The 15,447-nt window shown below is 46.4% G+C and overlaps 1 protein-coding gene across 1 annotated transcript in view; it reads left to right on the top strand.

Annotated features, from left to right (window-relative positions):
- The first annotated feature begins 6,622 nt into the window (after positions 1-6,622).
- Positions 6,623-15,447, top strand: part of LOC143981422 (NACHT, LRR and PYD domains-containing protein 3-like) — a 67,027-nt gene continuing 58,202 nt past the window's right edge. The window contains exons 1-2 of the mRNA XM_077479248.1: positions 6,623-6,986; positions 12,033-12,071. Of these exons, the coding sequence (XP_077335374.1) occupies positions 6,623-6,986; positions 12,033-12,071 (403 nt within the window). The remainder of the gene's footprint in view (positions 6,987-12,032; positions 12,072-15,447) is intronic.

Here is a 15,447-nt window from a genome sequence, read left to right as displayed (position 1 = left end):
CAGCCACGTACAAGTCCACAGGTTTCTTGGGACTGTAAATCATCCCTACAAGACTGCTGCTGCTGTTGATGCTGAGTGCCAGCCTCCACCTCCATGCTGACACAATCATCCTCCTCCTCCTCCTCATCCTTTTCCTGTGTGATAGGTGGCACAGCAGGAACACTGTCTGGATAAAGGGGGCCTTGAGAGGCAAGGAAGTCCTCCTCTTCCTGCCTCTGTTCTGCCTCAAGTGCCCTGTCCATTATTCCACGCAGCGTATGCTCCAAGAGGTGGACAAGAGGTACAGTGTCACTGATGCATGCACTGTCACTGCTCACCATCCTTGTGGCCTCCTCAAACGGTAACAGGACAGTGCATGCATCCCTGATCATGTCCCACTGGCGTGGTGAGAAAAAACCGAGCTCCCCTGACCCTGTCCTGGTGCCGTAGTCGCACAGGTACTCATTGATGACCCTCTGCTGCATGTGCAGCTGCTGCAGCATGGCCAACGTTGAGTTCCACCTGGTGGGAATGTCACATATAAGGCGGTTCTTGGGCAGGTTCAACTCCTTTTGGAGCTCAGCCAGCCAAGCACAGGCATTAAATGATTGGCGGAAATGCACACAGGCTTTCCTGGCCTGCTTCAGGACATCCTGTAAGCCCAGGTACCTGCCCAAGAACCGCTGCACCACCAGGTTAAGAACGTGAGCCACACAGGGCACATAGGTCAGTTGTCCCTGTCGGAGGGCGGAGAGGAGGTTGGTGCCATTGTCGCAAACCACCATTCCTGGCTTAAGTTGGCGTGGCGTCAACCACCTCTCGGCCTGCCCCTGCAGAGCTGACAAAACATCCGCCCCAGTGTGGCTCCTGTCCCCCAAACAAACCAGCGCAAGCACGGCATGGCATCATTTTGTCTGCGTACTTGCGTAGCCCCTGGAATGCCTACGGAGCACCGCTGGTTCTGAGGACAGAGCACTGGAAGAGGCCATGGAGGAAGAAGAAGTGGAGGGGGTGGAGGAGAGAGGTGTGTAACAACCAAAAGTAGCATTTTGGAGGCATGGTGGCGGAACAACCTCCAACACTACTGCACCTTGTCCTGCATCCTTCTCAGCTGCCAGAAGAGTGACACAATGGGCCGTGAAAAATAGATAACGTCCCTGTCCATGCCTGCTGGACTATGAGTCAGCGGTAATATGCACCTTACCGCTGACCGCCCTGTCCAGCGAGGCAAGGACATTGCCTTCCACATGCCGGTAGAGAACCGGAAACGCCTTCCGTGAGAAAAAGTGGCGTTTGGGGACCTGCCACTGAGGAACCGCACATTGTATAAACTCACGGAAGGGGGCCGAGTTTACCAACTGAAAAGGCAGCAGTTGAAGTGCTAGCAATTTAGCCAAGCTAGCATTCAACCGCTGGGCATGTGGATGGTTGGGAGTGAACTTGTTTCGCCGGTCCAGCAGCTGGGGCAGGGACATTTGCCTGCCATAATCGGACGTAGGTGTACTGCTAGCAGAGTGCCCGGAAGCACTTGGCTGTGACACACCTAATTCTACACCTTCATTCCTCTCATGGCAGGTTTCAGAGAGGACTGAAGGTCTAGTGGGGTTGGAGATCCCAGCTGATGAGGAGCAAGGAGAGGTCCGCTTTGTTCTTTGGTGTGGGTCTTTGAGGTACGCTTGCCAACGAGCTGCATGGCAGGTCAACATATGTCTGGTCAAGCATGTGGTGCCCAAGCGGCTGATGTTTTGGCCACGCGAGATACGCTTGAGACAAATGTTGCAAATAGCAGCGGTGCAATCTGATGCACTCGTCTCAAAAAAGGCCCACACCAAAGAACTTTTAGAATAACGCGCAGAGGCAGCGCCCTGCACAGGTGGAGCTCTGCGGTGTGATTCAGTCGGTGTGCTGCCCCTAAGCTGGCCCCCGGAGGGCATCCTGCCTCGTTGGACATGTACCTCCTCCTCCTCCTCTCTCCTACCAGGCACCCACGTGGAGTCAGTGCCCCCATCATCCCCTCCCTCTTCATCGCTGGAGCAAACCTGGCAGTATGCTGCAGCTTATGGAACATGACTGCCAGATTGCAGTCCTTCTTGAGCATCCTCTCTCTGCATTCACATTACTGCCTTCCTCTAGCTGAGTATCATCATCAGAGCCTACAAAACACTGGGCATCCTCCTGGAGCATGTACCCAACACTGTGCTCAAAGAGTTCAGGAGACTCCTCAGGAGGACATGGTGGGTCTAGGGAAGTAGTCACTGATGATGACATTGAGAGGAGGGAAGACGATGCGTTGGCAGCTGCTTTGCTAGTATCCTGAGCCTGGGTGAGAGAGGATGAGGAGGATGAAGAGGGCTTGGTCATCCACTCTACCAAGTCGTTGGCATGTTGCGGCTCAACATGTCCAGCTGCCGAAAAGAAGGACAAGAGTGTCCCATGGCCACGTGCTGATGATGACGATGCACCGCGTCCACGACCAGCACTGTTGTCTCTAGACACAGAGCCTGCTTGCCCTCTTTTATCGGCTCGCGCCTGTCTGCCTCTCCTTGCTGGCCTTCCAGACATGGTAATGGCCTGAAGGGAGATGGAAAAACCAGCAATTGGATAGTATATATTGTGCTGGAGGCACACACAACATCCACTAACTCCTGCAGATGGCTCAATTAGAGAAGAGCTATGTAGGTGGATATAACGGTGTATACTGGGTTCAGGGCACGCAGACAGCACGCACAATCTCCTACAACTGACTGCAAGCTCTATTTAAAAAGAGCAAGATAGTTAGCTATGTAGGTGGATATAGCGGTGTATACTGGGTTCAGAGCACGCAGACAGCACGCACAATCTCCTACAACTGACTGCAAGCTCTATTTAAAACGAGCAAGATAGCTAGCTATATAGATGGATATAGCGGTGTATACTGGTTTCAGAGCACGCAGACAGCATGCACAATCTCCTACAATTGACTGCAAGCTCTATTTAAAAAGAGCAAGATAGTTAGCTATATAGGTGGCTATAGCGGTGTATACTGGGTTCAGAGCACGAAGACAGCACACACAATCTCCTACAACTGACTGCAAGCTCTATTTAAAAAGAGCAAGATAGTTAGCTATATAGGTGGATATAGCGGTGTATACTGGGTTCAGAGCACGCAGACAGCACGCACAATCTCCTACAACTGACTGCAAGCTCTATTTAAAATGAGCAAGATAGCTAGCTATATAGATGGATATAGCGGTGTATACTGGTTTCAGAGCACGCAGACAGCATGCACAATCTCCTACAACTGACTGCAAGCTCTATTTAAAAAGAGCAAGATAGTTAGCTATATAGGTGGACCACTACAGAAGAGCAAGAACGCAAAATCGGCCAATAACGAACGGTGTATACTGTGTTGAAGGTACACAGAACACCCACTAACTCCTACAGACGCCAACACACTACACAAGGCCGCCGCGCTGGCGGCCTTATATAGTGTGGGGCGTGTGCTACACAGCCTGAGCTATGATTGGCCACAGGCATCCTGCCTGTGGCCAATCATGGCTCCCCTCACTGCCGGCGCAGTGATTGGCCAAGCATGCGGGGTCACAGTGCATGCTTGGCCAATCATGAGTCAGCAATGCACTGTGATGGTGCAGTGCATTGTGGGCCATGAGTGCCACACAAATTTGGCGCGAACGGCCCATAACGTTCGGAATTCGCCGAACGGCCGAACAGCCGATGTTCGAGTCGAACGTACAGTATGTTCGACTCGAACACGAAGCTCATCCCTAGTATTTAGTAAGAGTATTTAGTAAGAGTTTTTGAAGTTGTAATTTTTTTCCCACAATTCTTTGCAAAAATTAAGATTTTTTTAATTTATTTTTTCCCAAATTCGTCATATTAACAGGTTATTTCTCACACATACTTCCAATTACACCCCAAAACACATTCTGCTACTCCTCCTTGCATACCACATCTGTTTTACACAGCATGGCCACATACAGAGGCACAACATGGTGGGAGCACCATAAGGTGTTCTAGGGACATAAAATACACATCTAATTTTATGTCCCTATAAGTCCCAAAAGTGGCTCCAGGGCCACATTTGAAGGCCCTGGAGCACCAGGACAATGGAAATGCCCATCATATATTCTATGAGGGATAATGAGTCTTTTGAACATGTCATTTGTTTCCACAAGTTTTTGTAAAATGTGGAAAGAAAATGATAATGCATTTCTTTTTACACAAAATTGTCCATTTATGAGATATTTCTCCATGTACATACTGAAAAAATTGTCCATTTATAAGATATTTCCAACACATAACATGTAAATACCAAAAATGACACCCCAAAATACTACTATACTAAATTCTACTTTTCCTCCTGAGTATGGCAATACCACATGTGTTAGACTTTTACACAATGTACAAGTAAATGCGCAGTGAGCCAGATCACCAGAATTTTTTAACACACACAGTGCAGGTAGCCTGAGACTATATAAACATGCTGTTAGTCCAGAGTCCATATCATATATAGTGTCCATGAAAGATTTCAGAGATGGGAATCCGATGACAGGGAGTTCATACACACAGGGCAGCCTCAAGGGAAACAGAAACCAAGTTCCGAACTATAAAAGAATACAAAGGAAGAAGCGCCTCTGGGTGTAGATTTAAAAACGATTTTTAATCACACAAAGTTAACTCACATTTTGAAGGTTAAAAAGCACGATGGATAAAACAATCCAGGGAATGGGAATCATCAGATCAGTCCAAACTTCCTGCCGGCTGGGACGCTGGAGACTGTCATATCCAGAAAGCTGCTGTAGAAAGAGCTCTGGTCTTGGAGACAGAGCAGGTGGTGGAACACAGGCAGAGGATGATGACATCACTGGCATGCTGCAACCGGTTTCATGAGCGTTTGAGATGAGATGGCAAGTCAGCAGCGCTCCTTCGTCAAGCTCTTGATGAAGGAGCGGCTGACTTGCCATCTCAGCCCAAACGCTCATGAAACCGTATGGAGACTTTTACTCAGCCTGGCCACATACAGAGGCCCAGCATGCAGGGAGCAGGTGTTCTGAGGACATAAATTACACATCTAATTTCATTCCTACCTATTAAACTTTTGTGAGGCACTAATGGGCACAGTAGTGGCACGGTGTCAGGAAAGTTCTCATGGTAGATACAATGCTGGCCACTCTGGCACACGCCTGTGTGCACCGGTGTGTGCTCTCTTGTGTGTGCTGGTGTGTGTGCTAATGCGCGTGCGCCTGGGTGCGCATACATGCGTGATGCGTGCATGTGCAGCACTTGCCGCTTGTCAGTCTATTTAAACTGACAGTACACTCTGGATCAGTTCTGTTTGATCTGCATCTCCCTGTGACCCTTGCTCCTTTTATCTGTCCTGAACATTGATCTCCTGACTACCCGGCTTGCCCTTTCGGTTATCCTTTTGTCTTCTGCCTTTACTTGACCTCGGGCTGCCTTTGACTCTGAATCCGTCTGCTCCTCTGTACCTCATTGCACATCTGTTGCCGACCCTGCCTGTGACCCGACCTGTCTGCTCTGCTCCTGCTCAGCAACATTTGCCTGCCTATCAGCTGTTCAGTTGGTCACCATCTCCTCTGCATCTGGGACCCAGAGCTGCCATTCCTGCAACTACCTGCCAGGCTCTCATACCACTCTGCACTCCCATGCCTCCTCTTCATACTACCAGGAGTCCCGAGTCAGACACATAAGGGAGACCTTCCTCCCAGGGCTCATCAGTCAGGTACGTGAAAGTCTGACACACAGTAGTGGCAAAGATGAGAACTGATGTGGCATGGATGAGGCAAGGATGAACATGAATGAGGCATAAATGAGCCATGGATGGGGATGGGTGACCCGTGGATGGGGGTGGATGAGCCGTGAATGGGGATCACTGAGCCATGAATGGGGGTAGCTGAGCCATGGATGTAGATGGGTGCAGGAATTGGCACAGATAAGCATTGTGGGCACTTCAGATCCAGCCCAGAGTGCTGCTGCACTCAATCTCTCCCCTCTGCTCTCACAATGTACAGATTGGTAAAGGGGAGAGGAAGAGCTGAACCGGGCATGCGCAGACTTGTTTACAACTGATCACTCCATTCCATATATTCCTGGGGTGTGCAATAGCGGGATTCTGGGAGGACTTCATAGTATGCCCTCCCAGAATTATCCTACCGTGCTCTAGCCATCATTCGGTTATGGCCCGGTTGATTGGTTAAATAGCCAGGTGGCAGCAATTTCAACCACGAGCCATTGGGATTTGACTTGTGTTTTTTTTTTTTTTTTTTTTTTTAAATGTCGGCAGACTAAGGGGACCTCCCAGGCACAATATTTAAAGGATTTTTTCATTTTTATTGTTGCACTTTAAGCATCATTAAATTACTGCTTCTGAAAAAAAAATGATTGTTTTTTTTGTTTTTTTCATTGATACATGTTCCCTAGGGCAGTCCCCAGACCCCCCATACCCCTTTTATGGCCAATAACTTGCATATAAGCCTTCAAAATGGGCTAAACCTTATGTAACTAAGTGACTCCCATAGACTTTAATGGGGTTCGCTGTTTGGGGCAAACATTTCCCCTGTTCGGGAGTTCTGCTACAAACCACATCTAATTACTGGCTGCCAGTGCAGACTCATCTGCTGTCATGTGTCAGAAATCAACCAATCAGGATGAATGTTTATGGTTAATGATTGTCTTCTCTGCAGGGTCGGCACCTGCTGTGGGGGAGGATAGGAAACAAACCCCCGGGGATCTTATCATATATTCTCTGGAGGATCTGAAAGGAAGTGACTTCAAGAGATTTAGGAACAAATTGTCTGATTTCTCCTATGGAGATACACGTCCCATCCCCCGAGGAAGACTAGAGAATGCAGACTGGATCACCACCAAGGACCTCCTTATAGACAAATATGGAGAAGAAGGGGCTCTGGATGTCACCATTCATGTCCTTGAACTGATCGGTCTGATGGGACCTGCAAATGACCTCCGGGAGAGGAGAGCACAAAATGGTGAGTTCCCATCTATAGTGACCATTTTCTACCAATTCCTGATCAATATCTGTGTGAGGAAGAACTAGGAGTGTCATCCAGGGAGAGCCAGTGACCAATCAGGGGATTCCTACTGGATGAACCACTTCCCACTGACAGTACGCACATATGGGGCCTCACAGAAAGGGGTCTTTATCCTGGGGCCACATATCTGGGTACCTCTCCTTGTGCTGGGGCACTCAGTATTGTTAATATTATTAGTATTGTTCTATTGATCGGGATCCGGGACTCAGGGTTTCTGGTCACCTGATTGCTGTTATAGTTTCTGACTGGCAATCAAAGTGATCAGTCACTGTGCAGCCCACCCCCCGTGTATTCTTTGTCTTCTGAATGTGGGGGGTTTATATACTAAAGCAAATCCACTGTTCACTACAAGTACACTTGACAGTGAAGTCACTGTAGATGTGAGGGGAAGATCTGCTGATTTCTATCATCCAATCATGTGCAAGCAAAAATTCTTTTTTTTTTATTTTCACTTTTTTTTCTATTACAAGGCATGTAAACATCCCTTGTAATAGAAAAAGAGCATGACAGGACCTTAGATCTCATATCTACACTAAAATGCAATAAAAAAACATTTCTCTTTAAGAGCTATGGGCGGAAGTGATGTTCTGACGTGGCTTCCACCCTGCAATAGTATGGGGACGGGTGGGGGCCGTCTTCCCCTCATTCAGCTCCATACCACACATGGGAGCGGATGTGATCGCCTCCACCACTACCAACAGCTCTGGTAAGCAGCGGAGGGCATCAGAGAGCGGCGGGAGGGGGGCCCTTTCCCTCCACTGATAAAAGTGATCTTGCAGTGAATCTGCCACAGAGACCACTTTTATTGGAAACCGGACTGCTCACTGAAGAAGAGGATACCGGGGTTATGGTAGCTACTGCCATAACAACGATATCCCTCTTCAAAGTGCCAACGTATATCAGCGTGAGACGGTCAGATAGTGGTTAAAAAAACATTTTCTAAATTAGTATCAGTGTCAGTTTTTTTAGATAGGATAAAAAAGCAGAATGCGTGCAATGTTTTTTAGGCCGTACTAGGGGTACAAACCACAACTAACAGTGTTTGTGCCAGTGTTACCAAAAGAAGCCCAATTTGTCCTGAAATGAATCCGGTATAATCCTCCTGGATACACAATGTAGTTGGGATGATATGTACAGATTTACTAACACAGGTCAAAGTTGCAAAATTGTGTTCAGGCATTAACATTTGTTTTCCCCCCAGTCACTAAGGGGTTAAACAATCTTTACTGAGGGAGTTCATGGAATAAAATAAATTTGGGTATAAAATTGTGGATGAAAGAAAAGTCTACAGAGTTCAGGAACAATGTAAAAGGGAAGCAGAGTAACACTTCTCCAGGATGCCGGGGTTGTGACATATACAGTCCGGCCATCGAAAAGTGTCCGCTCCATACTGCACAGGCGCAGCGCTTGCGCAGTTACGGAGAAGAAGGAGATTTGGAAAATCTCTGAAGATGAACGGTGCCTGCGCTGTGAGTCGAGGTGCAAGCCTCACCATCCAAGTGGACATAGGGCTGGAAATATTAGAGGGCTTCGCTCGGCTCTTTTTATTCCTCTCGGCTCTTTATATGGTGGGGCTAGAACCTGGACTCACGGCGCAGGCGCCATTCATCTTTGGCTATTTTTGGAATCTGCTTGTCCTGTGTACTGCGCATGCGCAGTACACAGCGGACACTATCCGACGGGGGACACTATCCGACAGTCAGTCACCATAACACAATGACATCACTCAGCATGCCGAGCAGAGCAATCCAATCACAGCCACTTGTCTATTATACAGAACCTCCATATTTATAGCTGTATTCCTAGGAGACCCTCATGATTGTTGCTCGGGGTTCTGAGCCTTGTGCCCCATGCATCCACCTGAACCTCCATCAGAAAGAGGAGTCAAGGCTCCAGATTCTAGGGGTGTGCATGTAATCCCTGCATTGTGAATTTGGGGCTTTTCTGGTCCCCCACCATGGTCACATGTGTAGCGCTGGCTCCTGAAGAGCACGCGCTATATGTTTTGAAATTTAAGTTACACCTAAACTGCAGTTTGGTTTAGGTATAATTGTTCCAAATTTTTACCTCAGCATCAGTCTGACTGGACTATAAGGTGTTCAGCCTGGCCATAGGGGGCGCTGTCTCTTCTGAAAGGCATAGAACCACAGTCTGGTTACTTTCTCTCAGAGTCAGCCCAGTGGGAGTGTCACTCTTACTGTGCTTTCTGGGAGAGGGTACTTAAGATGTGGCTGTCATGTGGTTCGGGGTTCCGGTCCAGAAGTATGTTCTGACTCCATGGTCCTGGTCCTCCTGGTCAGCCCCCGGGAAGGCTATGGCCTGGGGTGTCTCAAGGCTGGCTAGCCTGAGGCAAGGAAACTAAGGAAAGGATTCCGAGGTGGTCCGGTGCTGTCTCCGGTCCTGGAGAGGCCCAGCAACTTCGTAGCTATCCAGGAGTGGACTTTTCAGAAGAAGGCCACATACGGGTTGGCTTCTTAGCAAGAGCCTGGTGAGGCTGAGGGACCTAAGTGAATCCAGTCTCATGGGTATCGCCGAACTGGCTGAAAGATACTGGTACCACACAAATGTTCTACAAATTCTAGTTTCCTACATGTTCTGCAACACCGTCTGTGGCGGAGACTTGTTCCTGAGTTAAGCACCTTGTTGGCTGCTCGGCCTTGTGAGAGAGGAACTATCCAACTTGAGTGAACATCCAGTTGTGAATGGCTATTCTCTAGATGCAGTCAAAGTAAGCAAGTCCTTCATTATTGACTTTGACAATAAGAGTACCTGAACTTTCCTCCTAACCCTCTGATCCTTTTTTAAGAAACTGTTCATTAACTAAGTTTTTACAAATAAAAATCCCTTTATGTGGATTTGTCATCAGTCTCTAAAGTGTCTGTGCCATCTACCAAAGGAAACCCCTAGATGCAAATCGAGGTGAAGAAGGTAACGGTAAGCCCAATCAAACCAGTAGCTCCTTTGGGGGTCAGTGCTACACATGTCACTGCAATGTGCTGAGATGTTACCAGGCAGACAAAGACTCTCCCCATCACCTGGAGGAGGAGAGACTCCAATCTACAGAGGGTTGGTGGGATGATGGTGTCTGGGAGGATCTGCTACACTAATAACTCTCTTACATAGTTACATAGTAGGTGAGGTTGAAAAAAGATACAAGTCCATCAAGTCCAACCTATGTGTGTGATTATATGTCAGTATTACATTTTATATCCCTGTATGTTGCGGTCGTTCAGGTGCTTAACTAATAGTTTTTGTTAAACTATTGATGCCCCCCGTTGAGACCACCACTTGTGGAAGGGAATTCCATATCCATGACGCTGTTACAGTAAAGAACCCTCTACGTAGTTTAAGGTTAAACCTCTTTTCTTCTAATTTTAATGAGTGACCACATGTCTTGTTAAACTCCCTTCCATGAAAAAGTTTTCTCCCTATTGTGGGGTCACCAGTCCGGTATTTATATATTGTGGGGTCACCAGTCCGGTATTTATATAATGAAATCATATCCCCTCTCAAGCATCTCTTCTCCAGAGAGAATAAGTTCAGAGCTCACAACCTTTCCTCACAACTAATATCCTCCAGACCCTTTATTAGCTTTGTTGCCCTTCTTTGTAGTCGCTCCATTTCCAGTACATCCTTCCTGAGGACTGGTGCCCAGAACTGGACAGTATACTCCAGGTGCGGCCGGACCAGAGTCTTGTAGAGCGGGATAATTATCATTTTATCTCTGGAGTTGATCCCCTTTGAATGCCAATATTCTGTTTGCTTTGTTAGCAGCAGCTTGGCATTGCTGAGCGCATCATCTACTAGAACCCCCAGGTCCTTCTCCATCCTAGATCCCCCCAGAGGTTCTCCCCCCAGTCTATAGATTGCATTCAGATTTTGCCACCCAAATGCATTATTTTACATTTTTCTACATTGAACCTCATTTGCCATGTAGTTGCCCCTCCCCCATTAATTTGTTCAGATCTACTTGCAATGTTTCCACATCCTGCAGAGGAGTTATTGCCCTGCTTAGCTTAGTATCATCAAATACAGAGATTGAACTGTTTCCCCCATCCTCCAGGTAATTTATGAACAAATTAAATAGGATTGGTCCCAGCACAGAACTCTGGGGGACCCCACTACCCACCCCCAACCATTCAGAGTACTCCCCATTTATCACCATCCTCTGAACTCGCCCTTGTAGACAGTTTTCAATCCATGTACTCACCCTATGGTCCATGCCAACGGACCTTACTTTGTACAGTAAATGTTCATGGGGAACTGTGTCAAATGCTTTTGCAAAATCCAGATACACCATGTCTACCGGCCTTCCTTTATCTAGATACACCACGTCTACGGGCCTTCCTTTATCTAGATACACCACGTCTACGGGCCTTCCTTTATCTAGATACACCACGTCTACAGGCCTTCCTTTATCCAGATACACCACATCTACGGGCCTTCCTTTATCCAGATACACCACATCTACGGGCCTTCCTTTATCCAGATACACCACGTCTACGGGCCTTCCTTTATCCAGATACACCACGTCTACTGGCCTTCCTTTATCTAGATACACCAGGTCTATGGGCCTTCCTTTATCTAGCTACACCATGTCTACGGGCCTTCCTTTATCTAGATACACCACGTCTACGGGCCTTCCTTTATCTAGATACACCACGTCTACGGGCCTTCCTTTATCTATATACAACACGTCTACGAGCCTTCCTTTATCTACATACACCACATCTACGGGCCTTCCTTTATCCAGATACACCACATCTACGGGCCTTCCTTTATATAGATACACCACATCTACGGGCCTTCCTTTATCTAGATACACCACGTCTATGGGCCTTCCTTTATCTAGATACACCACGTCTATGAGCCTTCCTTTATCTAGATACACCACATCTACGGGCCTTCCTTTATCTCTTAGTTATTATTTTATACATTTCAGAGGTTTGTCAGGACTAATCACTTCCCTAATCTTATTTCCAGCCAAACTGAAGAAGATGACACATGACAACAGATTATCAGGTTAGTAGGACATCTACGTCGGATATGAAATCTTTTCTGGATGAACATTTTGTTTTATTGTAGTTTGGATCAGTTGTGGAAGTCCAGGGCCTGTTTAAACACTAGGCAAACTAGGCAGCCTCCTAGGGGCGCACAATCACTGCTGTTCCTTCCTACTCTCTTCTCTCTGCAACAAACAACTAAGTCTCAGCATCAGCAGGCATTCACACGTAGTGTCAGAGGTGCAACGGTGGCGGAAGACTGTGTCTGTGTCCCGACTCCAAAATGAATGGAAGCAAGCAAACATTCATTGATGGACACTAGTAGGCTACATTGTTGGGCACTGGCAAGGCTGCATTTAATGGGTGCTTCATAAAAAAAGTGGGGTATACATAGGCAGGGCAAAGGGGCTGAATTGGAGCCAAGGGGGATGCAGCAAAATGAGGTTTCACCTAGGGTGTCAAAAATCCTTGCACCAGCCCAGGGTGGAACTACCAGGGTTGCAAAGGTTGCCCTGGCATTCTGCCACTGTAGGGGGGCCAAGATGGCAGGAAGGGGGCCCACTGCAGAACATGAGCTCAGTTCAGACTGTTGTGATCCCAAAGTTGTGCAATTTGCGAGCAGTTTATTTGTGACTTGTTTGTGATTTTGTGATTTAACATTGTGGTCTATGGCACTCAAATCACACTAAAGTCACAGAAAAGTATTGCAGGATCCTTTTTCGTTGTTGCTGCGACTTGAGTCACATTTATTAGGAAAAGATTTGAAAATGGTGCTAATTGTTACAATGAAGGGACTGCACTGACCCAACTCCCTAAAATGAATAGTTTAAAAACAGTTTTCCTCTAGGTGGGACTTTGAAAGGACAGTGAACAGCTACAGGGTCACACAGGATTACACAGATATGTAAAGCTTTAATTGATTAAAGTTAAGGGTAGTCACATATATACAATACATGAAGTATGCTGGATGCTGATACAGAATTTACACAATTTGTATAACAGTTGACAACCACAGTTGATATGTTGAAATACAATGAGGACAACAAAAATAGCCAACGCGTTTCAAGTCTGCAATATAATTTCTCTTCTTCAGGGGAGTGCATTTACAACAGGACGTATATATGTCTACAATTGATAAAAAGAGTATGTATGAATAAGAATATATAATGCAACACCATAATGGACATGCATAATATCACAACATTCCTTATAATATATCACAATTGTAAATGCACTAACCATGCAAACTGTAGAAGCATTCAAGGTATCTTGCATCCAATGTAAAAAGAGATACTAAAGACATGCTGCAGTTATGAGCCCAACCAGTTTCAGTCCAGCGAGAAAGAGACACTGTCCAAGGTGCATCTGAGCCAAAATGTATTCCCTCACAAAGGGTGCCCTAAAATAGCCTCATTGGGGGTCCCCCTTGTGTGTCCTGGAGTGACAATTGTCACTGTGGAGGAAAAGAAAAAGATTATTTGGTCTAATGTATGGAACCAAAGTCTATAAAAAGACAGCTCAAAATATAATGTATATGGGTGTCCGTATACATGACAGGTACATATAGGCCACATCCATGTAAAAAACATGGATAATGGTAGCATATATGACATATGTATGACAATATATAGTATATCTGTGTATATATATATATATATATATATATATATATATATATATATATATATATATATACACACACTTGCCCAGCCACTTGCATGAAACTCAGGTGGGGCGAGAGGGACCTATTGATGTTACACAGTCCACACCGTTCATCACAGGGCTCTAGAATGCTCCCAGATGACCAAGCGGATAGCCGGCAATCTGGTATGGAAAAAGAGAAAGCAAGACAAAAAGACAAAAATTTAATAAAAATAGAAACTCAGAAATACCAGAGGGGGAGAGTGATATCTTCTATTAATGAGATCCCCTCTGGATAAATGAGTGATCGGGTCAAAGGCTTTTTTTGAAAACTAGATGTAAAAAAAAGATATTTACCTGAGGTGTGAAGAAGAGTGAAATGGTCCTAAGTCTCTCTACCCATACAGCATGAGAAAGTAGCTGGACTGACCCCATGCTTTATACATGGGAGGGAGAGCATTTGACCAATCATGAACACAAGTATAGGGAGGGGTGGGGCTTTCTGGGCGCCCCACAAGATGGTGGCATGCGAACAGCACCTTCAAACACGCCTTTGCGATAGTGTGGTGAAGAGGGATGGCATCCGGCATGGAGAATCGCCGGACGTGACGTAATGACGTCACCAATACCGGCCACGAGTGCCGGAAGTAGCATGGAGGTGACGTTGTCCCGCATCCCCCTCCTGCTGGTCATGTACAGGAGCGAGGCAACCTGGAAGGGAATCTGGTCATCTAGCTCCAGTGGAGACAGAGGCCATACATGTCCCTGCAATGTGGACGGCCCCCCGTGCGCTGAGTGAGGAACTCATTGGGCATGCACCAAGAAAACCAAGCTCACTGACCGGAACAATAAAGGAAAAGAGAAACCACAGGGGACACAAGCATCAGTATCCACAAGGAAAATACACAGGAAAAACAGGGGATTTAAGATGGAGAACTCCCCAGGTGAACCAGTAAATTAGCAATTCAAGGGGTATAAGTGTAAATATGAATCTACAAAATAGCCTACATATTCACTTGTGTCTTAAAGTTGATCGATCATTGAATGATTTAAGCAATAAACATACAACACACGTATAGCAAGAAGCATATACCGAAAATCCCGCATTCCTAGAGAGGAGGTCACAAAAGATGGAAAGTATGGAATCCACATTTCAGAGATGCCATCAGATGCTTGTGTTCATGATTGGTCAAAGGCTCTCCCTCCCATGTATAAAGCACGGTGTCAGTCCAGCTACTTTCTCATGCTGTATGGGCAGAGACTTAGGACCATTTCACTCTTCAGCCACACCTCAGGTAAATAACGAGTTTTTTTGAACATCTAGTTTTTTTTTTTAAAGTCTTTGACTAAATCACCCATTTATCCAGAGGGGACCTCATTAATAGAAGATAATACTCTCTCCTATGGTATTTCCGAGTTTCTATTTTTATTGACTTTTTGTCTTTTTGCCAAGCTATCCGCTTGGTCATCTGGAAGAATTCTAGAGCCCTGTGATGAACGGTGTGGACTATGTAACATCAATAGATCCCTCTCTCCCCACCTGAGTTTCATGCAAGTGGCTGGGCAGGTATATATATTATGATGGTATGCGAGGTGAGATACACGACAATAGGTACATTTCACCTCGCATTTGTTCCATTGTAAGGGACTGAACCAGAATCCGGCCCGGTTTCTCCAGCCTCTGTGGCAGGCTGGGTTCCGGTCTGGATGTTTGGGTCCACTGGTGTCCATAGTCAGCTGGACTTTAAATATCC

This window comes from Lithobates pipiens, unplaced genomic scaffold, assembly GCF_037356315.1.
Source record: "Lithobates pipiens isolate NorthernLeopardFrog02 unplaced genomic scaffold, aLitPip1_a1.2 Scaffold_157, whole genome shotgun sequence".
NCBI lineage: Eukaryota > Metazoa > Chordata > Amphibia > Anura > Ranidae > Lithobates > Lithobates pipiens.
This window is presented reverse-complemented; position numbering and strand designations above follow the sequence as displayed.